This window comes from Monodon monoceros, unplaced genomic scaffold, assembly GCF_005190385.1.
Source record: "Monodon monoceros isolate NGI ecotype Baffin Bay Population unplaced genomic scaffold, NGI_Narwhal_1 Super_Scaffold_7, whole genome shotgun sequence".
Classification (NCBI taxonomy): Eukaryota; Metazoa; Chordata; class Mammalia; order Artiodactyla; family Monodontidae; genus Monodon; species Monodon monoceros.
The window spans coordinates 102,826,395-102,851,452 of record NW_021703784.1 but is presented as its reverse complement, the minus strand read 5'-3'; the positions used below and the strand labels follow the sequence as shown (position 1 = coordinate 102,851,452).

At 41.9% G+C, this 25,058-nt stretch overlaps 1 protein-coding gene across 17 annotated transcripts in view; it reads right to left on the bottom strand.

Moving 5' to 3' along the window:
- Positions 1–25,058, bottom strand: part of PPP6R3 (protein phosphatase 6 regulatory subunit 3) — a 126,904-nt gene that overhangs the window by 20,429 nt on the left and 81,417 nt on the right. For 10 of the 17 annotated variants that reach the window (XM_029207504.1, XM_029207512.1, XM_029207507.1 and 7 more), the window contains 9 exons: positions 24,802–24,954; positions 22,608–22,757; positions 21,420–21,484; positions 18,957–19,072; positions 17,214–17,299; positions 10,569–10,655; positions 5,942–6,039; positions 3,976–4,030; positions 2,978–3,108 (listed from right to left, as the gene is read on the bottom strand). In XM_029207504.1, the coding sequence (XP_029063337.1) occupies positions 2,978–3,108; positions 3,976–4,030; positions 5,942–6,039; positions 10,569–10,655; positions 17,214–17,299; positions 18,957–19,072; positions 21,420–21,484; positions 22,608–22,757; positions 24,802–24,954 (941 nt within the window). The remainder of the gene's footprint in view (positions 1–2,977; positions 3,109–3,975; positions 4,031–5,941; positions 6,040–10,568; positions 10,656–17,213; positions 17,300–18,956; positions 19,073–21,419; positions 21,485–22,607; positions 22,758–24,801; positions 24,955–25,058) is intronic. The other 7 variants (XM_029207515.1, XM_029207516.1, XM_029207503.1 and 4 more) reach the window with 3 other exon arrangements.

Here is a 25,058-nt window from a genome sequence, read left to right as displayed (position 1 = left end):
AGTAATTTTAATTCTAATTGTTGGCTGCAGTATGTAAAAATACAATTATATTGATCCAAGATTGTGCAATCTTGCTAAACCCACTTTATTGTTCTAGTAGTCTTTTCGTAGATTACAACACATTTTCTACATAGATAGTAACATTGTCTAAGAACAAAGGTAATTTTACCTTTTCCTTTCCAATCTAGAAACCATTTATTTCTTTTTCTTGACTTACTGCACTGGCTAGAACCTCCAGCACAATATTGAAAAGCAGTGGTAAGAACAGATATCCTTGTTTTGTTCCTGACCTTGGGGGGAAATCATTCAGTCTTTTACCATTAAGTATGATGCTCACTGTAGGCTGACTGGAGAAGCTTTAAACAAGTTGAAGAAATTCTCTTCTATCTCCAGTTTGCTGAGCATTCCTATCAGGAATAGACGTTGGATTCAGCCACATGCCTTCTGAATGATTTTCAAATGTCAAACCAACTCTGCATTGCTGGAATCAACCTTGCATGGTCATGACGTATCGTTGCATTTATTTGCTATAATTTTTAAAGGAGTTTCTGTACCTATGTTCATGAGAATAATAGGTCACTTTTCTTTTCACATCATGTAATGCAATGCCAGCTTTTGGTATCAAGTTACAATGATGTGGCTTCATAGCATGAGATGGGTACTATTCCCTCCTTTTGAATTTTCTGGAAGCTTTTGTACAAACTGGTGTTATTTCTTCCTGAAATGTTTGGTAGAATTCACCAAAGAGAAACCATCTGGACCTTGAGTTTTTCTGTGTGTATGTGGGAAGTTTTATACTAAAAATTCAACTTCTTTGATACAGGACAACTCGGGTCATCGTTTTTTGCTTGAGATTTGGTAGTTTGTGTCTTTCAAAGATCATCTAAGTTGTCAGATTTATTGGCATAGAGTTGCTCCTAATATTCCTTATTACCCTTTTAGTATCTGTAGAATCTGTAGTGATGTCATCTCTCTTGTTCCTGATATTAATAATGTGTATCTTCTCTTTTTTCCTTGACCATTCTGTCTAGACGTATATCAGTTTTATTAATCTTCTCAAAGAACAACTTTTAGTCATGACTCATTGATTACAATGATTTTCCCTACTGTTTTTCTGTTTTGTATTTCTAGTCATTTCTTAAGGTGGAAGTTGAGGTCACTGATTTGACATGTTTCTTCTTTTTTAATGTAAGCAGTTAGTACTAAAAATGATCCTTTAAGTACTGTTGCAGTTGCAAGGTCCAAATCCTGATATACTGTATTTTCATTTTCTTTCAATTCAAAGTACTGTGCAACTTCCCCTGTGATTTTTTAAATGTTTCTTTTTGGTTAAGACTGATTGATTATTTATTCATTTATTTAATTTATTTATTTTTGGCTGCATTGGGTCTTAGTTGCAGCACATGGGATATTCGTTGAGGTATGCAGGCTCTTTGCTGCGGCATGTGGGCTTCTCTCTAGTTGTGGTGTGCAGGCTCCAGGGCATGTGGGCTCTGTTGTTGTGGCGTGTGGGGTTCCAGAGCACATGGGCTCTGTAGTTTGCGGTAGGCAGGCTCTCTAGCTGAGGTGCATGAGCTCAGTAGGTGTGGCGTACAGGCTTAGTTGCCCCGTGGCATGTGGGATCTTAGTTTCCTGACCAGGGATCGAACCCGCGTCCCCTGCATTGTAAAGCAGATTCTTTACCACTGGACCACCAGGGAAGTCCCTCCCCTGTGATTTTTTTCTTTAACTCATGTGTTATTTGTTTCCACATATTTGGAGATTTTCTAGAGATCTGTTACTGATTTCTAATTTAATTCCATTGGGGTCAGACAGTGTATTTTGTATGACTTGAAACCTTTTTACTGAGACTTGCTTTATGGCCCAAATATGATCTCTCTTGGGAAATATTTCATGTATACTTGAATATATTTACTGGGAGAGGTGTACTGAAATATCTGAATATAATTGTGGAATCTGCCTATTTCTCTTCACAGTTCTATCAGTTTTTGCTCTATTCTGAAGCCCTGTTATTAGATATGTAGACATTTACAACTGGCATTATGTCCTTCTAATAACCCCTTTATGACCTTTCCTTTATCCTTTTCCTTTGAAATCTACTTTAATATTAATATAGATCCCTCTACCTTTAATTTTAACCTGTTTAAAGTTTTCTTTTAATTTAAGTTTTTAAATAATTTAAGTTATTTCCCATCTGCAGCATAAATCAGGCTTTTTTTTTTGGCGGTACGCGGGCCTCTCACTGTTGTGACCTCTCCCGCTGCGGAGCACAGGCTCCAGACGCACAGGCTCAGCGGCCACGGCTCACGGGCCCAGCCGCTCCGCGGCATGTGGGATCTTCCCGGACCGGGGCACGGACCCGTGTCCCCTGCATCGGCAGGTGGGCTCTCAACCACTGCGCCACCAGGGAAGCCCAGGCCTTATTTTTTTATCCAGTCTGACAAGCTCTGCATTGTAACTGGGGTTTTTGGATAGAGTGAATTTTAAAAATGAGGGGGAGAGGGGAGCGACTGGGTTGATCCCAGTGGGTATCAAATGACATGACTCTGTCTCCCCAAGTTAAATTAACTTTTAGAAACAACTTTTCCCTTCCCCGGGGAAACTTTCAGTCTTTTGTAAGAAACAACACGTAACTCAGCTGCTGCTCTTGTTACTGGTAAGGGGACGTTTACTCAAAGCACGAGATGACTACATCCCTCAGCATCCCTGCCCGATAAGAACTGGCTGCGTCACAACATCTCATGAACAATGTCTACACACTTCGAGCATTTTCAAGTAGATTACCTTGATTTGTTTACACTGCAGACAAGTGCAGTGGCACAATTTACATCAATTTACAAGGGCATTTCTGATCATGACAAAAGCACTGATCTCTAGGTCAAACATATATGCTTGGAGAGGTTACAATGTACGTCTCCTAATAATCATTTGCTTTATGCACTGGATACTATTACTAGTATAACGAACTTTTTTTCACCTTGACCGTCTTTGGGATTCTGGTGTAAATGCAATGTGTTTTTCCTCCCAGATATCTTCCTCATCAGAGCCACCATCATCAAACTGCTGTATTCTTTCCTTACAACATGCTTCAAACAAGGCAATATTTCCCTACATAAAAATGAGAGAGAGAAAATCAATTTTAAAATCAAGTTATTTTCCGCAAAAGTTACCAATGTAAATCATCTTCTTCTATATCCTTTAAAAAAAAACTGTGTCTATCACATACACCAAGATAAAATGTAAGCAACTAATGTCAGCTTCTGTGTAAGTAGCAACAGAAAGTTCCCCCCAAAAGACTGGCTTCAAAACTAGCATACAAGAAACTGAGACTGTCTACATATACTCACTTTCATCTGGTGAAAGCACCATTTTAATTCTAAGAGCCTCCCTGGCCCACCTACCTAAGATGCAGCCCAGACCTACCCTAACACAAAGAGCTCTTCTTTTACCGGGCCAGCTAAGCAGTGATGAGTGTCATGGTCCAGTCGGTTAGTTTCTAACTTATCACAACAGCAGATAAACCACTGGTCTCTCATGTTAAGTGACATAAAAATCAACATTGTGCCCATTCAAATGACACTAATCCTGTGTCAATCTACTGATGTGGTTGACCTGGCGTTTCAGAGCCGCCTGGCGATGAGAGGCTGGCCCTGATCTAGCCCAAGTTTCGCTCCTGGTGACATGCAGCAGATGTAAGAGGCAGCAGGCTGGAGTCAAACAGCAGTCTTTGGAGCTCAATATCTACACTGGTTTTATTAGCCCTGTCACATCTTAAACCAGGGTTGCAAATTCACATGCCCACAGGGGCCAGGCAGGTCATGTGAGTGGCTGAAGTCACAGCAATCTGAGACAAAGTTTCCTAGGGCGTAGGGGTCCCAGTGCACACAGCTCTTGCAGGCAGGCTCTGAGAGAACCCCATTCCCACTTGTCCATCTCACGTATGCCTTGTTACTCGCGACAGGCCTTAATACTTACACTTTCATTTGTGTTGAGAGTGAAGTTGATGTCTGATACCCGATCAAAAGAAACACTGTAAACAAAATGTAAGTGCAAGAATAGTTAATTATCTATAGACTCAGAAACAGTATTTGTGAAATTCTCCAAATTTAAAATATTTACACTATCATTAAAATCTCTGTTAAGTAACAACAAACTCTGCTTGCATTAAATGATACCTCCTCCCTTGGTATAAGGAATTTACACAGGATGGGAAGGCTGGAATGGAAGCCTCTTGCGACATAATAAACGCACCCTCGAAGCCTTCCTATAAAAGATTTTTAACATCCATGGTAGAAACCATGGTTCCATGGGCCATACTTCATAACCCCAAAAAGGTTATTTGCAAAGAAGAAATAGGTCAAAGCACAAAAAAGGTCACAGAAGCTGTCAGACCCTGAACTTTCTCCAGGCAGAGTCAAATTCATACATAGAACACAGATACCCCTGAAATCTTATGCTATAATATGGCATCGTTAGGAAGAAAGTAGGGAGTAAAAGAATTCAGAGCCTATTAAACAATTTTTGAGTAGGTGGGACTATTTTATAATCCTTAAAAGATCTGTTCTCATCAAACATTATTCCAAATACCCAATACAAATTCTAAAGAGACTATGGATTCCTAACTAGTAACTTTTTTTTTTTTTTTTTTTTTTTGCGGTACGCAGGCCTCTCACTGTCGTGGTCCCTCCCGCCGCGGAGCACAGGCCCTGGACGCGCAGGCCCAGGAGCCACAGCCCACGGGCTCAGCCGCTCCGCAGCATGCGGGATCCTCCTGGACCAGGGCACGAACCCGTGTCCCCTGCACCGGCAGGTGGACTCTCAACCGCTGCGCCACCAGGGAAGTCCCTAACTAGTAGCTCTTAATAAATGAGTCCAGACAGACAAATGCTGAGATGCCACATGGGGGAGCTTGCGGGCTCTGGGGTGAGCACTCCTGGGGCACAGACACAAACATCGAGTCCTTGCTCTTTCTGGATTTCAATGAGCCGGTGCTTAGGGCAGCTGACAGCCTTCAACTACTGCTCTGCTTACAGTGGAGCCTCCAGGCCCCTGTGCCAACACAGCATGTTGTTTGGCACAATTAGAGTGTGATGGAAAAAGTCTTTTAGCTTCTCACCTGCCATAAACTGCAACTTATGACAAACAACAGCCTCCACTGGCTGTAGTTCAACCAACTACTGAGCATCTACTGCTAGTGGGGAACCCTAAGAGATGCTGGGTGTTGGTGACCATCATCAGGGAGCCCCTGTGAGAGAGAACTTGGCTGGTGAGCTGTAACACCCCTCTTGTAAATACTTCATTTATAAATACCTCTCATTTCCCAAGGTCAGATGCTAGAACATTTGTTTTCATTTCTGTGGATGGCCCACACATCTTCTATCCATTAATTCTGCACATTACCAATAATCCCCATTTCTATGCTCCTCTTTCCCTGACTGCAGAATGAATGAACTTACGGCCTGGCTCTCGGGCGGAAAAGCCCCAACTCTGCCTTCTGGTTAGTCAGCTAGAGAAAATACACAGGGGGTAGAGCTGCTCAGCCATAATATGACACCCCATTCACTGTGTGCTGTAAAAGAACCATACCTGCTCAGGCCAGGTAACCAGGTAACTGACATAGGGATTAACTACTTTAGATGATGTGATCTAGCACTAAAACCTCAAAGAGGAGAACAATGACTTGAGTTCCTACACCTAATACAAATAAACCTCTGTGAAAGATGTCAAGCCCAAGGGCAAGCCTGCTCTGTGGGAGTGACATTCTATTCCTACATGTTGTCTGGGTGCTTCAGGCTGATAGGCTGGAACTAAAGGAACACTTGGAGGGCAGGTTCCTCCCAACTCACGAATGCAAAAGGGTTCCAAGAATCCAGGAGAACCAGAACATCTCACAAAGAGCAGGAGTGTAGGAGACAGTTATGCAAACAGAAGACATACTCACTTGCCAATGTCATCTTGATCTGCAAACTTCTCATCGTTGAAGCCAAACTGGTCAATAAAATTGGACGTCATTTGTTGCATCTGATAATCAGAAAAGGCCTGGCAACCCCAGGACCAGTGACAGTGATATAATGATTCTAATGACATTCTACATACTATTTGCTCATTTGTTTTCCAGAAATCATCTTATTTATATAGCCATAGGGCCTAAAAAGTTGGTGTGTTTTTCTAAAAAAAAAAAAAATCAAATAATTTCAGACACGATTTACCCCAAAAAGGAAATGTTTGGAATTTGGTCCATAAATTATTCTAATGCACATGTCATGTAAGAAATGTTAAGTGACCACTGACCTCTATTCCAAATTATCTTTAGAGAGAGGTTTGGTCTAGTTCAAAAGCGTGATCAAGTGACATGTGACAGTCTGAAATTATAAGGTGTATCAGTCACCTCTGAACACAACCAACCTTATCTTAAGATCCAACCAATGGTAACCACCCACCCTCCCTCTTTGCATCTCCCCACCCACAGTCCACTACAGCAACATGGCACCAGAGGAGAAATGACTAATGATCACAATCACAATCCTACAGCACGATGTTCAGGGACACTTCATTTCCTTACAAAAAAGATTTAAGGCTCAGAGGCTAGGAAGAGTAGAAAAGTAACTACTATCCTACCTGCCTTAGAGAGAGGACAGAAAGTTATAACACTGATCCAAAATCACTCTGAAAAGCCTACAACACTGAAAGACCCATGCAGGAGTCGGCTCTTGTTTACTACACCGTTTCTAGAGAGCACCAGGCTCACTTGGGTTCTCTTAGGCAAGAAAGGGGGAATGTTAAAACGGACTCCACAAAAATGTTGCTATTCTAATTTCAAACAACAAGCAGGCCCGGGGGAACAAGCGAGGTCAGCAAACATGTTCCATGTTCTCAATCAGGAGTAAAGAACAGATGAAGATATGCAAGTGCCACTCCTCACTCTGCCCCGAGCAATAAATATGGAGACAAATAACGTGCGTGCTGCCCACGGACAGAGCTGTGTACGGACCTCACGGAGGCACAAGCAGCAGCTGGCAGCTGAATTAAAAGCGTCGCTCCTGAGGCCACTACTGGGAAGGCCAAGTTCTCCTCGGTTCTCCATCTGAGCAGAGCCCACGGACTCTACCATGCAGACAAACACTGCAGAAATGCCTCTGCCGTTAATTCCTGATTATTCATTCTGGTGGCAGGGAATTATGGCATGGATAATCCAAATAGTGGATAATTTAAAAATAAACCTTATATTTGGCTTTGGAAGGCATCTTTTCCTTAGGTCTAAAAAATGCTGCATCTAGTTTACCGAGAACCTAAAACCTCGCTTTTCTCTACCTCGATACCCACCACCCCTCTGTTCACTCTCACACTTTCCCGCTGCTCCCTTCCTTGCCCAAAGAGACAATACTACATGAGCACATGAGCACTTGGGGCCAGCCCCCCAGGGGTGCATTTGGTAAGGCACACCAAAGCTGTGGGAGTTCGGGTGAAAGCAGAACGGTAGGGACAAGTTCTGGGAGGCTGGGCTGAGTTTTGGACATACGAATATAAAATATCGTAAGTAGGAAGAAACCAACTTGTCTGAATTGCTTTATCTTTTATAAGGTATGACGCATGGTTGGTAGCTTCAAAGGTGTGGCAAAGAATCACGAAGTCCTTCTTCCGAGCAAGCAGTATAAGCCAGGCTCTGAGTTTATTGACAGATTAGAAATTTGGCTGCACAAGGGGAAAAGGTCCTTTTCAACTGTTTTGATTCTTTTTTTTTTTCTTTTTCTTTAAATGTTTTATACTTCTAGAGATCATACTGTAAATCTTTTGGGTGTAAAAGGGAAGAAATATTCCCAAAAGTATTCCTTTAAATGCTTCATAATACTTTAAATGCTTCATAACAGAATGCAAATACTAAGTGTATTATAAATACATGTGTGAATGCATACCTGTACAAACATATAGATACATATACAGATACACATAAACATGCACACACATATTTGCATTGTCTCTCTTCATCTATGGAGGGAGATATATAGCTGCTGACAGACACAGCCTCCACGTAGTAACGCAGAGGAAAAGAAAACCAACAAACCGTAGTCCTCATTAGCTCTGAGTCTACTGTAGCTTCTAGGAAGATAAAGCCAGCAAAGAACTTAGGTCTCAAGGCTGACTCTGACTAATAAAGCCATCGAGGCTTACTAAACCCACGTAAGTGAGGGCTGCTACTGTACTCTACTGGAGCTTAGAAAAGTGTTCTGGACGCTAGAAACCCAAATCTGGAAAGCACCAGACAGTTGTGTGATTATTAAAAACTTTTAATTATGCAAAAAAGGGAAAAAAAGAAAAAACCCACGTCTCAGAACTGTCATCCTGGCCAAAGCCAGGGACTGTTCAAGTCACTGAGAAGGGAGCCCACCGCTTTCTTAAGTAAATCTCTTGGGTGGACCCACCTGGGCAACAGAAAGTCCCCGTCCACAGACCTGACGGCCTATGAACAAGCCTGTTGAGGACGGGGGCAGTGGGAGTGGTGTCCATCCTTGGCAGCCAGCCCTAGTTCTTCAGACACCACACGAGGAAGACCTCCTCACCCTTTACCCTGTGAGGCAGCCTTAGGAGGAGGAAGAGTCAAGCTCCAGAGGTGAGGAAACCAGAAGGGGCACCAAAGCTGTGAGCACGCCCCGAGCCAAGTATGCCCCCCCCCAAGTCTGTTAAGTGAGCTGCCCTAAGCTCTCTGTACTCGAGCATTAGCAACAGACCTAGCTTTAAATGTGAATGAGAACCTCAAATTGATATATATAAACTGGTTTGATTATAAAGGAGACCAGCATGAAAGTCTTACATTAACCTAGATTTGTATTCTTAAATTCAGAAAAAAATGCTTTGGAGTATGTTTATTTTCAAAATGATCCATGAGTGGTGTACAGTTTAAACATGCAAAGAAAAGTTTACTGGAAGGCTGTCAATCAGAAAAGAGTAATTATTCTTCCTCCTTTTAGAGGGTTACATGAAGTGGATAAAACCCACAGGTACAGCAGCCTGGTGTTAAGGCAGTTTGGTGACTGGGCTTGCTTTATATGCACATCAGCAGTCAAAGCAAAAAAATGTTAGAAAATTCTCCCCAGGAAAGCTATGACCCTGTAACCAGATTTCAAGAGATGTAAGGGAATCCACTTTCCTGGTACCAAAATGTCACCAGTACCCGATTAAATCAGTTGCCCGGAAGTTCCGAGTTTATTAGCTTATTTACAAATAGATGTTTAAGGGCATTCTTTTTCTTAAAGCTATTCGCCAGATCAAAATCATCTTGAAAATGTACACTGTACACCATCAATTTTCTTTGTAGGGGTGGAGCAATCTGTAGCACTGGGGTTCAGACCAGGACGAGGGGACTAATTCAATACTGCCCAGGCGCTCCAGGGTCGGGCAAGGATTGCTCAAAGGCATGAGGGCTCACAGTGAGCCAGCTGGGCCTACAGGGTGGCCACTGCTGCCAGACAGCAAGCCAAGGTGAGAGGTGGCAATGAGGCCCTGCTGCTTGACAGCTCCCGCCCCTCTCCTAGGGAGGCTGGCTTCCAAAGGGAAGTGTCAAGAATCAAGAGAAGCCTGCCAGCCACCAAAATGCTACCTCAGGCCTAGCCTGAAAACATGAATGTTAAATTGCCTTAGTACCAAACCAAGAGACTGCTTAGCTCAACCTACACCAGAGTGTGTCAGTCTACCTGGACACCGAAAGGCAAGGCCAGCGTAAGCATAAGAAGCTTCAGCCTGGCCTTGGTAGAAGGGGCTTAACGAGGGAGAAGAAAGAAGCTAAGCAACATTCAGTGCCAGGTGGGAAGGTGACTACGTCAATCCCATTGCCACACCAAATCAACTGACAGGCCAAGCCCTGGTCCTGACTAAGGGCAACTTCTTCATACGAAGAGCCGATAACTTTCAAAGGGGCTTCTCTATTTAGCTCCCAAACCTGATGCCCAGTGGAGATAGTGAAATCATTCCTCGCCTCCCCAAGAACCACCAGTGGATGATAGATCAGCGCATTTATTTCTATATCCTGCTCTCTGCCCCACCAAGATTACCAGCAGCTGATAAAAGCGATGAATTTGGGAGCAGGAGGACAGGGTGGCAATGAATTACTTCAATTACAGCTTCACTTAGATGTCACTACACAATTTGAAGATATTGGAAACACGTAAGCCATCTGGGGTTCAGGGATATTGTGAAAGTTACTTTCACTGACGTTGAACAAGTCTTTGTGCTCTTATCCACAGACCTCTACTGCAGGAACTGTCTACTGTGCAGGTCTGCGTAATGAGCATGTCTGAGGCGCTTACTGAACTGTTCAGTTCATTCAAATCTCCTGAAAATTTACCGGACTCATCATTATTATCAGATCTGAAGAAACATTCCCTGCAATTACAATCAACATAAACCTTCCTCTCATGTACCCAACGCTTCCTCTTTTAAATGTCTTTGCCTAGCTAGCAGGTTAACCCCAAGTCACAACCTAATGCATGTCTCACTCCAACGCTGATTCACAAATGGCAACTAAACTAAGCATTTAAAATAAAACAAAAAGCAAAACTTTAGGCATGACTCACTTGCTGCAAAGAAGAATCCTGTGAGAAACCCGTTTCTTTAAAGTCAATTTCATCATCACTGGATGAATGAATATGGCAGGTTGTAACCTATATGCATAGAAATGTAAAAAACTATTTAACAGAGAAAAGTTTTGGACAATTGTATCAGCATTTTTACGGAAAAATCACATTTAGTTTTTCTCTTAACGTGTTAACAACAGCAGGAACAAAAATAAGTAACAGCTAAGTTGTAAAATCCACCCAATAATTCAAGGGTACACTTCACTCAACCGGATGGTTTGGCTACCTGTCCTGCTGCTGCCCACCTGTGGTTACTTCACTCATGATTAACAGCACCAGAAAGCATGTGAGAGCTGTGGTACTCCATTTAAGTGATTTTGGTAAAAGGGAAGGAAGAAGTTAATGGCTCAGATAAAATATAGAAATAATTAAATATGCCAAGCCTGAAGGGTAAAGTTGCAATTCCCAGGGATCACTAATGAGCCACTAGAAAGGTCAGGTTTAAATACAACCATTTCACTTTAAATTCTTGCATTTCTTGCCCATTCTAAGAAAAGCACTGTTCATAAATGCTAAATATGACTTAGGTCAGTAGTCCCCTGCTCATTACAAGACCCCAAGTCTTCTGCCGCTTAAAACGTAACCCCCTGCCCTCACAACTTAAAACCAACTCACATTAATAAGCAAAAGCATAAACACGAACTGCTCACCAATTCATGGTAAGTGATTTTTATTAATTCATAAATGTATTAACAATTAGAAATGAAGATATACAAATGGCTAAGCACCACACTAATGACAGTAATTGCTCTACAGCAAGTAATAAAAATGAACAGTCTGTAAAATTCTAAGAACAAGCACTATACTTCTAAGGGTAACTTACACTGTATTTTCTGAGTTATTCGTCCCATACTTTTTGTAGAAGTGTTCTGGGCAGAGAGCACTGTCCTTGGGGGAGACACAAGCAGCCATTACCTGCCAGCCCTTGAAGCTGTGCCTAGAAGCCTAGAGTTATAGACACCAGCCTGGTTTGCTTTGTGATGTTCCAACACTGATTCAAGAAGCCCAAAGTAGAATCCAACTGAGTTTGTATGTGGTATGGCTTATGAAATTCTGAATAAATCGCTGCCTCAATAAAATTAATCTCTTTTCCCTTTGTCTAGCTATCTTTGGTGAAGATACTGAGTCCAAGTGAATAACCCAGTGTTTCCAATTAATTCCCTCTCCATCCTCCCTGAAGTATAGAGAAAGCATTCACACTAATTTTGAATCTGGCCTGATGAAATCAAAGGCAGAATCTGTGATCAATGAAGGGAACCTGCTTAAGTCAACTGTGGCTTTAGCAAGCTGGTGGGAAAGATATGGGGGTGAGGGTGTTCCACGAGAGCCCAGCCAGGATGCAGAAAGGAGGTGGTGGAATACTGCTTGGTCATGGCAGCTGGCACCTTGCAGGGCAACTGCAGTCAAGAGCAGGTCAAGCTGTCCCACTGCAGTGGATTTAGGAGCTTCGGGCAACTTGGCTGGCCAGTACAAGAATCATATTAAGCCCATGTGTGTTGTAGGGGTGCAGCACCACGGGGGGCGGGGAGGGCACAAAAACAGAAGACAATTCAAAGAGCAAACTCGGTGAACTAGAGAGGAAAAGAAGGAGCTGACTACTCCTAGTATGTCTTGTTTAAGTTCAAAAAGGATATAATGTGTCCTCACTCATACTTTTTGCTACAAAATAAGATTTTATCAGGTCATTAATTAAAATAAGCAACTAGCTTTTGTTGAGCAACTACTATGTGCCAGACACTGTGACCCCCTTATATATTCTCCTTAACTTGTATCCTCAAAGCAATTAATTTTTTCCTCCAAAAAGGAACTACTGTTTTACCAAGTTATTATTAATAATAACACAATACATGCACACCTTCTCAATTATGTTTTTAAAAGATGTGGGGACTCTGATCCTACCTACATACCCAGTCTGAAATCGTTATTAATAAAATGAGCTAAAAGATCATTTAATTTACCTACAGGGGAAAACTTGTTCATCTCAGTCCCTGATCTAAGCTTCCGAAACACACCCCTTTTGAGGCATCTTCAGCTCAGGAAATGCCTCTTTCATTCCTCTTCTTCCAGCTAAAATCTTAGTCATCTTGTTTCTTCTGTCTCACCCACATCTGTCCACTCTACTGTCAAAATGGAACCTAAAATCCCATCACTTCTCATCAAGTCTATTATCACCTCCTTAGTGGAAAGTTTCTCCCTCGTCTGGATTAACACTATATTAGGCATCCAACCAGTGTCCCTGCCTCGACCTTTTGTCCCACTATAGTCTATTCCCAATCCAGCAGCCACAATGATCTTTTAAATCATTACAGGATTTTAAATCACTGACATCAAATCGTGTCACTTTTTATTTAGTTCCGAACCTAACGGTTTCATCTCACTAAGATCACAACCCCAGGAGCCTGCCGTGAAGTTGCATGAGATCTGGCCCGCAGAACCTCTAAATCTCTCCTCCCATTCTCTCCCTGGCCCGCTCTGATACAGCCACGCGGGCGCTGTGCCGGTCTCTGCACTCGCTCTTCCTCCCCCACTTCCCTCCAGCCTCTACACAAATGTTCTCCATGGCGTTTTCCTAGACCACCTAATTTTAAATTGCACATCTGCCCAAAACACTCCCCGACTCCCTCCCCCTAGTTTACCCTCCATCTGTTTATCCATCTCCACTGAGGCACGGATTTTTGCCAATCTTGTTTAGTGCAATATCCACAGTGTCCAGCACACAGCAGCCCCTCAAATATTTCACGAATACTAGTAAATCACTAAATGAGAATACAGAATCATAACTTTAAAAAAAGTAACAAGTACATAAGAACATTCTTGCCAAGCAAGATGCATTCTAAGTAAACTATACTCTTGAAGCTGCAGTGAAAAAAAAAAAGCTTTTGAGTTGTTACCTTCTTTCATAATAAAATTTCAGTTTTATTAACTGTCTTTAAAAGAAAAAGCAAATAAGAGTTTTCTTCATCTTGGCTGATTAGGTTGCTAGGAGAATCCTAAGCATGACGTGATAACTGGGAACCTCCAGTGGAAAGTGGAAGCTACAGACACTTGCTCCTTGCTGCACGTGGTCCCACTGTGGACCCCCAGCACTTACACGACCTGGGGATGGTTAGAAATGCAAACCCTCAGACGTTCCACCTTGACCTGCTGGATCTCCAGGCAATTCATACATGCATGTTTGTATTACTCTACACAACCTCCATAAACTATCTCATAAACTACCTCAACCTTAAAAAAAAAATCCTCACCCTTGGAGAGGCAGGCCGAGAATGAAACAAACTCAGTTTTCCAAAGTCAGTACAGAAACATTGCCTACGTTATCTAAATGTACTGTATCTAAATCCTTACTAATTTTTACAGTTTGGGGGCTTAGTCAAAACAATGAGGCCTCTGGATATAATTAAAACACCAAATTTTACTCATGATAAACTCCCAACATAAAAACATAAGCAGTATATGAATCTCTTGTTCATATACTTTGGCATGACAGGGTCAGAAGATTAAAGTACTTCAAAGATCTCAGAGAGAAGGTAATTCAAATGTTGCCCTAGAAGTGATAGGAGCTGGAAGACAGATGTTGCCCTAGAAGATGGCAGGAGCCTGGGGCTGGCACAGCTTATCCTACATAACCGAGCAAGTCCTCAGGCCCACAGCCAGAAGAATAGGTGAGTGTCTGCTGTATAAATGAACGAATCCTGGCTGTGGCTAGAAAATAAAGAACAGGCCAGGGCAACCTAACAATGCACTAACTCAAGCATTTGGTGCTGAACTACAGGTTGACCCAAGTCCTATGAATATACCTGAAATAATTCCCAGAGAGGTATCTGAGCCATCATCCTAAAACCAACTAAGTCAGGGCAGTGTATCTAATATATCTATTTGGGGAGGGAGGCAGGGAATAAGCAATCTATTATTTAACTGCCAATTTCAGTGATGAGTATGCCTGAAGCAATTAGAAGGGAAATGCTTTTATTTGGACTTTGCGCTACACGACTTAGTGGGCATGACATTTCTGTATGACATTTTTGCAAGGGCAACACCCACTGCATGTATCAAACTGTGTTTATAATAATATTCACAACAGCACATTTTCCCTGGAACATGTGGGATATAGCCTGAAACATTCTGGGCAGAAAATGAAGAGCCTGGAGGCGACAGTTCAACTCTCCTTGGCGGCCCAGGATTAATGTATAAGGATCCTTAAAACTTGGAATACCCATATCCCTAAAAATACTACAAAACAAAATTCCCTATTAGAAGGACTTAAGACTAAGTAGAGGTAGTATTTTAGTACTGGGTATTTGAAACCAAGGAAGTGAAGAGGTCCTGAGAGATCAACACAAAAGTCTCAAGAAACAACAAAAGCACAGAGTGGGGCTAAGTCAACAAAGGATATGAGCAATGCTAACAGGGCTCTATATATCTGACCACTTTTGCTATATAAGCGAACTTCTCCTTCTTTTGTTTTACTGTAGATTATCTATGTAGTCCAAGTATTACGGCATAAAGTGCAATAGGCGGAGGAGAACTGAGCTTCAATCAGCGTGATAGGTGGAGCCCGTGATGATTTTTTCCTTCAACACAGGTGTAAATGTATGTCTAGATGTGTCTGACCCAAAAGGGCTGTGCACTAATTATGCAGGGCAAGCCCACGCTCCTCTGTGTGGACATACATGACATTACACACAGTCACAGACTAGATAACTGACGGCATCGTGCCAGTTGAGTGCTACCTGAACTGCAATGAAGTCCATCTTTATAAATATTTAAACTACTCACAAAAGAAATCTGCTTGAATTACCAAAGATAACTTAAAAAAAAATCCTGATAACAACAAGTTTAACTGGACATTCTTTACTTCTACCTCTGAAGTCAATCAAAAGGCAATTTTTTTTAAAGCTTTATTTTTTTTAATTAATTAATTTATTTTTGGCTGCGTTGGGTCTTCGTTTCTGCGCGAGGGCTTTCTCTAGTTGTGGCAAGTGGGGGCCACTCTTCATCACGGTACGCGGGCCCCTCACTATCGCGGCCTCTCTTGTTGAGGAGCACGCGCAGGCTCAGTAGTTGTGGCTCACAGGCCCAGTTGCTCCATGGCATGTGGGATCCTCCCAGACCAGGGCCTGAACCCGTGTCCCCTGCATTAGCAGGCAGATTCTCAACGACTGCGCCACCAAGGAAGCCCCAAAAGGCAATTTTTGACGAAGTTTCCCAAGCAAGATCAGAATTAATACTCCTATTTCTTTATGAATAAGAAACAAGACAAAAATCCCCTTCAAGGAGACCACATTTCCTGCCTTCTTAACAAGGAATCAATCTGGGAACCTCTAAAATTAAAAGGTTCAATTTAACAGTATGAGAGAACAATTTCACCCTACAATAAGACCCTGATGATCCAGGATTTTAACCAATTTGACTGGGGGGAAAAAACAATGTACAGTGGGTAATACATTCATTAAAAGTTACTTAACCCTTCCTTGATCCCTCAGGGCTGTCAAAGTGAATGCCATTTCCTCTGTTGGGCTGTGACACCCTGCGACAATAAGGGCCACCAAATCTATTTTAACTAAATGGCCCCACACAGCTCCCTTTTTACAGTTCTCTCTCAACTTCATATTTCTTCCAGCTCCTAATACGTAATAATTCTCTCACTATATCCACCTGAACAAGCCACCAACCTGTCAAGAGTCTGGAAAAAGATAACCAAACTTGTTAGACAATCTGCAAAGCAGGAGGCAACGGGCCCTTCGGGCGGGTGACGCAGGATGACTGGTGACGCTCTCTGCAGCACCACCCCCACCCCACTTCTAGGCGCTGCTCTGAGCAGATAAGGCTGCCTAGCAATCGAGCGTTACTGTGTATTAGAAATGCAAGGCTGCGGCTGCTGAATCTCAAATACAGAATGAAATGCCTGACACACCTACTTCCGTGGAGAGTCAAGGCCACCACCTCCACTATCAGCCGGCATGTGCTTGCAAAAGGAAAAGCTTTTCCTTGAAAAGCAAAAGCAATACTTACCTTAAAACTTAACGTATTAAAGAAAACAAAGACTACATTCCAAAGTCCAATATAATTTTTAAGAATATTATCAATGCCATTATTCCCTGGCTCAAAGTACCAATCTATTAAAGCTGGGGTTTTCAAAGTCATCTACAAAATTTTCCCCCACTGGGAATGACTTTAATGAGGGTCAACTCAACTCAGTAACATTAGAAAATATCAAACACTTAGGTTTTCTAACCACCCGGGGTTATTTAGGCATAAGGCAACAAACCCAACACAGTAAAAGGAAGGCTAGAGGCTGCTCATTGAGGTGCTTGGGGAGCAGGGCACTGAGGGAGGTGGAAACCGAGTACAGTGGGAGCAGGTATGAGTAGCTTCTTTGTACCCTTACGTCATCCCAAGCAGGAACTGGAAGTTGACTAGACAAATTAGCAAGAGTACGGTGGGCACTGACCTCTTTTACTGGTAAGAAACATGAGCTTGGCCTACAATTATCAGGACAAGTGGAAGATGTCTCACATCTTTCTGAATAGACGGGCAAAGGCCAAGAGCACCGAAATCACAGAAATGTAACCTTGTAGAACCTACTAGATCTACCGTGTTCCTCTTGTTAGTTTCTCCTAAGGAGCTTGTGCAGAACGTCTCCCATCGCTCCCTGACTTCGTCTGGAAGATCTTCAGAGGGAGAAAAGGAAAAAAACATTATCACTACAGTGACTTGCACACAGACAAATAAACAGGTAACTCGAGAGGGCACCACCCACGTGGTTCCTCAAAGGCGAGCAATCCCTGCAGGCTGAGCTCTCGGAGGGACGGGGTATAGCCATGCTCAGTCTGAACCCCGAGAACTTTTCAGGAACCCCCTCTCCACCACGGTCTATGCTTGATGCCAAGAGCCCTAAGCAGTTCTTTGAATTCAACAAGTTTTTTAAGACCTTTTGGTAAAAACTTAACCTGGAAAATATGTTTCCAATAAGTTCCCTGTAAAGATAACAGTCTTTAAGGTGGGGGTAAAAGCAGTTTTGCTCCATGGTCATGTGAGTTTAGCAAACACTGCAAATGTCAGCTCTTGCGCACTTTCTTGAGAAACTCTGACTGGCATCTGGCCAATGAATGTCCCACGGAACCCAGTATGGCTTCTCAAATTGCTCAAAGATAATGTTTCCTAAATGTTTGTGTCATAGGCCAACATATGGATACGTATGCAATAGTGAAAGCTACCTTCTACAGAAACTGTAAAGAAAAGGATACACAAATACTTTTCTGAGAAAATGAAACTATAACTGTAATCTTGGAGGCCTCACTAAGGCTGTCATCTGACAATTCTGGTTTAAACACACGTGTGTACACACTCTTACAAAGGCAAGCAGCTTCCATAAAACGAAGACTGATCTAAAAACAAAAAATCATACACATGGCCAATTCATGTGCACAGCAAAGGACATAAAGTGTGATGATCTGGCTAACATCTCGCTCAAGAAGCAAAATTACAGGTGGGCTAGCCCCAATTTGTCCATCACTGGGCCACAACTATACTTTTCGTGCACATTCAACAGGTAACAGCCTCTTGAACACAAACATTCTTAAGAGAGAAATAGTAGGATAGACTGAGAGATGATTTTCAGCAAGTTAATAACTGAACGAATGTTGTACCACAGAGGTTGAAGATGTTTTGCCTTCAGAGTAAGTCACAGGACTAGTAATCCCGCTGGTACCAAACCTGGAGCACACAGAGTTCTTGATGCTCTCATTTGGGAGGAGGTGGACTCAAGGCCTTGGTGCCAGTGTAAAAGGCATCAATACGGTTTCTTCCAAGTAACCTTGGGCTGATTAAATTCAAATGCTAGTGCAGAAAGAGTCCTTTAGGATATTGGCTAATATTGTTCATTTTAGTAATAGAGAGATGGAAAAAATGCTGTTAAATGCTTTAATATGCCCATTAAAGGAGCTCAATCCATAGGCTATGTAGGGGACTTCAGAAGAAAATAAAAAGCAAGAGTAACTGTAGCTCAAGTGGCTCAACTGTCAGCCTACGAGTACTTCAAGCTCAAAGGAACGGTTTAGTGAGCAATACCCTTAGAGAATGAAAGTGGGTAACTAGTTACCGGCTGAGCCTGCCAATACTTAATAAAAGGACTGCAGAACTAAGAACAGAGATACAGCCAAAATCTATATTGTTCAAACACCTTCTCAAGAGCCTCATTCCAATCTCGAGATAATATAAGGAAACTCTTCAGACAGCTATTTAAAAAGCTATGAATATTTCCACTTTACCCCTAAATCCTTTCTCCAATCCAACAAAAATGTAATGAAAATTCCATAAACCCATTACCTTTGATGAGCTGCTGTACTAAGGCGCTGTTGGGGCCCTTATCAGTGCTGTGCACGATGCAGTTGGCTATCCTGGTCAGGTGTCCCATGTAGCCATGCCGTCTTCCTCCTTCGGCTCTACCAGGGGTAAAGGACAAATATTCAGACTCCTGAGAGGATGGAGTGATGAACAGCTTGGTAAGTACAGTGGATTTAAGCAATCATTCTAAAAACTGAGGCACTAAAGACAAGAACAGGCGGAAGAAGAGGGTACGTAATATAACCAGGTTGGTGTAGGGGTGGGGGGTGGGAGTGTGGCAGCAACTGTCTACTCAAAAGACTACATTGTAGCCTCAGTCAACAGGACAAACTCTGTTCAAAGACTCAAACCAACCATCCTCGGTAACACAGTATCTTTAAAAACAAAACCCCAAACATTCACTGATGCCTAATGATTCTGTAACTTTCCTTCCTATCTTTCTGTGAAACTATTTTTCAGACTTTAAACAGATTGTAGGGAAATGAGGTGAGAATTCTGCTGGTTCATTTTGCTAAGGTATCAAATTTTAATTTTATCAATCAATCATCGAGATAGTTATCTACCAATGGCATTTCTCAAGTTAAAATATTAGCTGATTTGAGGACTTGGCCAAGATGAGAGGTAGTCAACTTGCATCTGGCCCACTTCCCACCTGGACACGGACATCCACATTATTCCTCACCCCTTCCCCACTTAGAGTCCAATCTTCACAACTATGACCCATCTTTACATTTAGACAAACTTTTCACATCACAGTGATTTCTCCGCCCGAATATTTACAAAGTGTCAAGTCTTTAAATTCTATGAAACAAAAGACTTTTGATTGCAGACAGGAGGAAACAAACCGAAGAGCTCTTTGCTTCAAGGGAGAATCTTTCAGGAGTCACTGAGAAAAACCATACTGTGCTTGTAGGCTTGCCTGGAAAATGAAATATCTGCTAATAAGCTTAGTAGAGGGCCTGGGAATACCTAAGGGTCTGAAGGCATAAGGTTGACCTTAGCTGAACTGCTATGAGCCTCTTTCAGTTTCACAGTAAGATCCCACGACCCGAGTATTCCTTCTGGGCAAATTCTTAGTCAGAAACTCTGGTATTCCCTCAAACCCTCACAAGGGAAAACAAACACCCATCTCCAAGTTTTTTGGCCCAAGGCTCCGAATTTTCTTTAGGCTTCCTGTTCAAGGAAACCTTAAAAAGCTCTTTCGGACTCCCCAAGAGGGGAGGAATATTATTAGCCAGGCCTTCAGAGGATGGAACTTGCGGGGAGTAGAGCACACGGGACACCTCGGCACTGGCGAGACGAGGAAGCAGAGAGGAAGGGGGTCAAGGAAGGCTAAGATGTGGCAGACACATAACCAGAGACGCCACTCTGGCCACAGACAGCACCCCAAAGGAGCTCCATTTGGAGGAAAGTATCTGAGGTCCACCAAGACTGAACCCCTGCCACCCTCAACCTACACGCCACCTTTCGCCACCCAGAGTCAAAGCAAAGCCCTATCAGTGTTTAGTAAGCAATTTTTAAAAACTAAACCCCAGAAAACAAAGCAGGCTGCTCCCGTGAGTTACCTAGCTCTCCTGGGCACTGCAAGAGACATCTGAACAGAGACACAGAGCAGGGAGATCCTGAGAAAGGTTAGACTATAACAGGGCACGTGACAACTTTATGCGGTGATGGAAATGTTCTGTGTCTTGTCTGTGATGGTTACATGACTGAATGCATTTGTCAGAATTCCTAGAAATGTATACCCAAAAATGTATACTTCAATAAACCTGACTTAAAAACAAACACAAGAAGTATACCTTGAGAGTGTTTCCCAAACATACCCACCTGCTTCAGAATCTATGGGATGGCATAAAAGCTCCCAGGGCATTAGAGAGGAATGCCTGTTTCAGACAAAACCGCTAGGGAAAAAAACTCTGTGTAACAAAGCTACTCACATGCAGCAACTAATACTTCAAGTTATCTTGCCGATCAGCTAACGGAAATTTTCTAAAAAAGGAAATACTAAGCAATTTTACCCTCCCTCTAGCTCCATGCACAAAGTGACTCTTTTCTTCCATGAGAACCGGGGTAACAAGGACAAAGGTGCTAATTAAGGAGGACTTTACTTTGTAATTCTTTCCCTTCAACTCCCCATTATTCTCAGAAAAACAGCCATTCAGAAAGGACCAAGAAGTTGCAAAGGCAGCAACAGAGGTGGGGAGTACTCCCAACCCCTGTTCTTTCAAGACAGGTAGAAAGACAGGGGGATCTAAAAGTAAATTACTAGAAAAATATCTGTTACAATTAAATAATCTGGAAGTCCCAAGAGGACCATTTGTAACTGTAAAGTGGCCTGTACCATGTAATTATATTATATTCATTGTTCCCTGTCTAGGGCAAGGGAGTATATTTTCTTCAAATTAAAAATCAAACTGAACTCCTATCAGAAAACAATTTACTTACTGTTTCTTCTCGTTCATTTCCCAGGCGTCAAGTATTCGTTCTATCAATTGACATTTTTGAAAGAGCTGAATAAAAAGGAACGTTCCAGTTTAACATTGACATAAATGTCAAAGTGTCAAATTTTTAAAGTGAAACAGAACTCCAGTTAAACAGAAAAGTGATACCTATCACTTTATACATATAACCCAGCAAGCCTAATACAGCTGTGAATTACTGGCTAAATCAGATGCACCGTGAAAATAAATTTACTCAAGGGCCCCAAAACACTACAGGGATTCAAGACAGGATCTATGCCTTTAGCAGTGAACCTACGAGGAAATAATATATTTCAAGTACTGCTACCAGTGAGCAGCTGACCTAAAGCAAAAGACAGGTTTTACTCTGAAATGGAATAAAGAAAATTATGCCTCGGCAAAAATTTAACTCACAATCCACAGCAATACTTGTACATTTTAAATGCGAGCAACACTTACTTCTCTATGAGCTAACATTACTGCATTCGTATTAAAAATAGGTGTGGCTTGCCAAACTTCCGCACGCCAATGACCAGTGCTGTGGGCTGCATTATCGAATGTGCACAGCCAGTCTTATTCAAATGTCATTTGTCTTCCCCATCTACTTGGTTACTCCAGGTTAGCCTTTCCCATCTTCAAGGTTTGGGCGTAACCCAGTATGAGCTAGAGAATGTCACACAATCACAGAACTTCAGAGCAAGAAGAAACCTGAAGACTGACTTAGTAAAATCACCTCATATTTAACAAAAGAAAACAGACCCCCAGAAGAGGCTTCCTCGACACTGCATAAGAACTCACTTCTCCCAACTTTCAGTCATATATTCAGCACAAGAAATTAAAACTCTGGCAAGCCAAATAACTGGTTCAAATGTTTTCTGCAGTATTTAAATTTGCATTGTTCTTTTAATCTCCAAAAGATTTCTAAATCTTCAAATTTATTAACTTTCCCAAATAAGCAAGCCACTTAGCCTTTTTTTTTTTTTTAAAAGTTCATCTAACGGTTAATTGTCCAGGATATGATTTACAGAATCACTGGTTAAAAGTACCATTACAAGTTAAATATTCAGACTCTGAAATCTAACCTCCCACCCTTAAACCTCAATTCACTTCACACCTTAAGCAGAAAAATGCTATAACCAGGAGTGGCAGAAAAAAAGACACCAAGTAAGCTTACATGTTTCAATAACAAATTGTCACCAGTGGAGTCTTGATCAGTAATTGTGCTATTTTCTGTGTTTTCAAAAGGACTTGCAAGAATCAGTGCAATACAGATTTCCACTTGTGTGTGTAAAAAGTTATTCCACGTGTATTTGAAGAACATGTCCTACAAAAAAAGAAAAATAATGCTTTCTTTTATTCAGTCTCCTCCATGTTTAAGCCACTACCGCAACACATTGACCAAATAATGAATTAATAAAGTGAAAATGATGTGTTCCTAGTACAATAGGACAAATTAAAAGGAACACATTTTATTTTAAATGCAGTTTAAAATGCCTTCATAGACTAAATAGCATGGTATTTGCTCATTTAACATGTCAGAATTTGCATGGAAACTAACAGAGACCAACAATAAACACATAAAGAGAAGACAATAATAAATTTCTCAGACAGAAAGAGAGTGTCTTTTTGTTTTCAACGTGACTAATACAGATATTAAGAGTTCAGTAAATTTCCAAAGAAATTTATGAGAATTTCATTTTGCCTCAACAAACGTTTACTGATGACTTCTGAGCAGCACACAGTGCTAGGTGCAACCTGGGAGACAGACAAAAATACGGTCTCCAGTTTTGAGGTGCTCACGCCTTAAAAAAAATAACCACTCGGGCATTCAAAACTCATAGAACTATCAGTGGATAGAGCAAAACAGGAAAGGTATGAGAGGTGGTGACCTGCGGAACTCCTGGAGGTGCAAGGGTTTTCCAGATTACCTGAAAAGGTAACAGTAGCACACACACAAAAAAAAGACAATTCCAAAAAGCACAAATGCATCAAGTATGTATTCAGGATATCGCTGAGTCTTGGTTGTCTAATCTCAAAATGAAAAGATAATGATTAATGATCCACTTAGGAGTTTTCTCATATTAATCACTCAAAAGAAGCTCTAAGATTAACAACAGAATGAATTAACAATAGCTGTAAACTTACTACTAGGAAGATGAAAGACTAGTGATTGATGACTTCAGTGAGACTCCCAGAGACAGGATTAGGAAGTTATATCCCTGTCAGAGGGTAGGGCAAAAACTATGTCCCCACAGGGCAAGGGTTATGCTGGCAAGGAAACTGTAATCCTGTAGCGTCTCATCTTTCTCCAAACGTTCCTGCTCTCTACGCCTTCTACTGCTATGTCATTTAACACAAAGCTGAAAAACAACTGAAAGTGTCTATCTCAGTGACACTAGGAAGAACAAAGGGAATGGTTGATAGAGCATGCATGGGTTTGAAACTGGATGTGAATTCAAATCCTGGCTCCACCACTTACTAGCCATGGAATGTATCCCCTATCTGGGCATGATCTGAAAAATCATGCCCAGGATCACATGAGAAATGTATATGAAGTTTTATACCTAGGATCACATGAGAAATGTATATGAAGTGTACATTCAATACCTTTCATGAAAAGAGCAAACACCCAGACTCTCCTTTGAAACACACGCCAAGTTCCTCCCGGTGTACGGTGTGGCCAGCGGGTGTACAGTGTGGGTCCTGGGAACCCATCTGTGCTGTGCGGAGGCAGGATAGAGCAAGCAGAGGCCCCGGGGCCAGGCCCATGGATCCCAAACACAGGCCTTGGAGCTGGGGAACTCAGGGGTCAGGGAAGTCCAGGTAATTCCTGGGCTCTTCCTTTTCCCTTCCATTCCCTTCTGCTTCCACTGAAGCAGACTAAATCAAAAGATAGTCTCACACTAAATCGAAAGACAGTCTTTTGGACTCAAATCAAGACAGTGTCAGAGACCTCGTATACTATCTCAGTGGAAAGAAAATCAAAGCTTGTCCCCTGGCTAATTATGAAGAGAAAATAATGCTGTAAGCCCCAGTCGTTTATTGCTGATACAGTCCCCTGAAGAGGGTGACTACACTCACTCTATCCTCCATACGAGACTGAGTTTCTCAAGGGAAACGTCTGTCTTAACCATCTTCCAAATTCTCTAATACAGTTCTTTACGCACGGCAACAATAAATTACTACTGAAAAATTGAAAGCATTCAAAATTGATGATAACCTCAAGGGGTAAACTATATAAAAGATTGTTTACACTCGGACCAAGGAAAGTCATTGACACATGCTGTAAATTTATGAGGTTCTACCTTCAGTTATGTATCCATAAAGTATCAAGGGCAAATTAAGACATCTTTCAGGGGATATCGTACCAATATGACCCCAATGCTATTCAGCTCCATAAGGTCCCCGTTGATACTGCTGGTATTTGTTTGGAGGAGGCTGGATATCAACCTAATCACATTCAACCGGGTGTTCCCCACGGGAGGGTCCAGCACGCCCCACGTAGTCTTCATCACACTTTTCTGAGGAAGAAAAAGCTTTCCAATTAAATTCAGTTCAGTAAACAAATAAAGGGTGTAGGAGTATGTGCTAAGATACAACGCTAGGTAAACTAAGCCTGCAAACA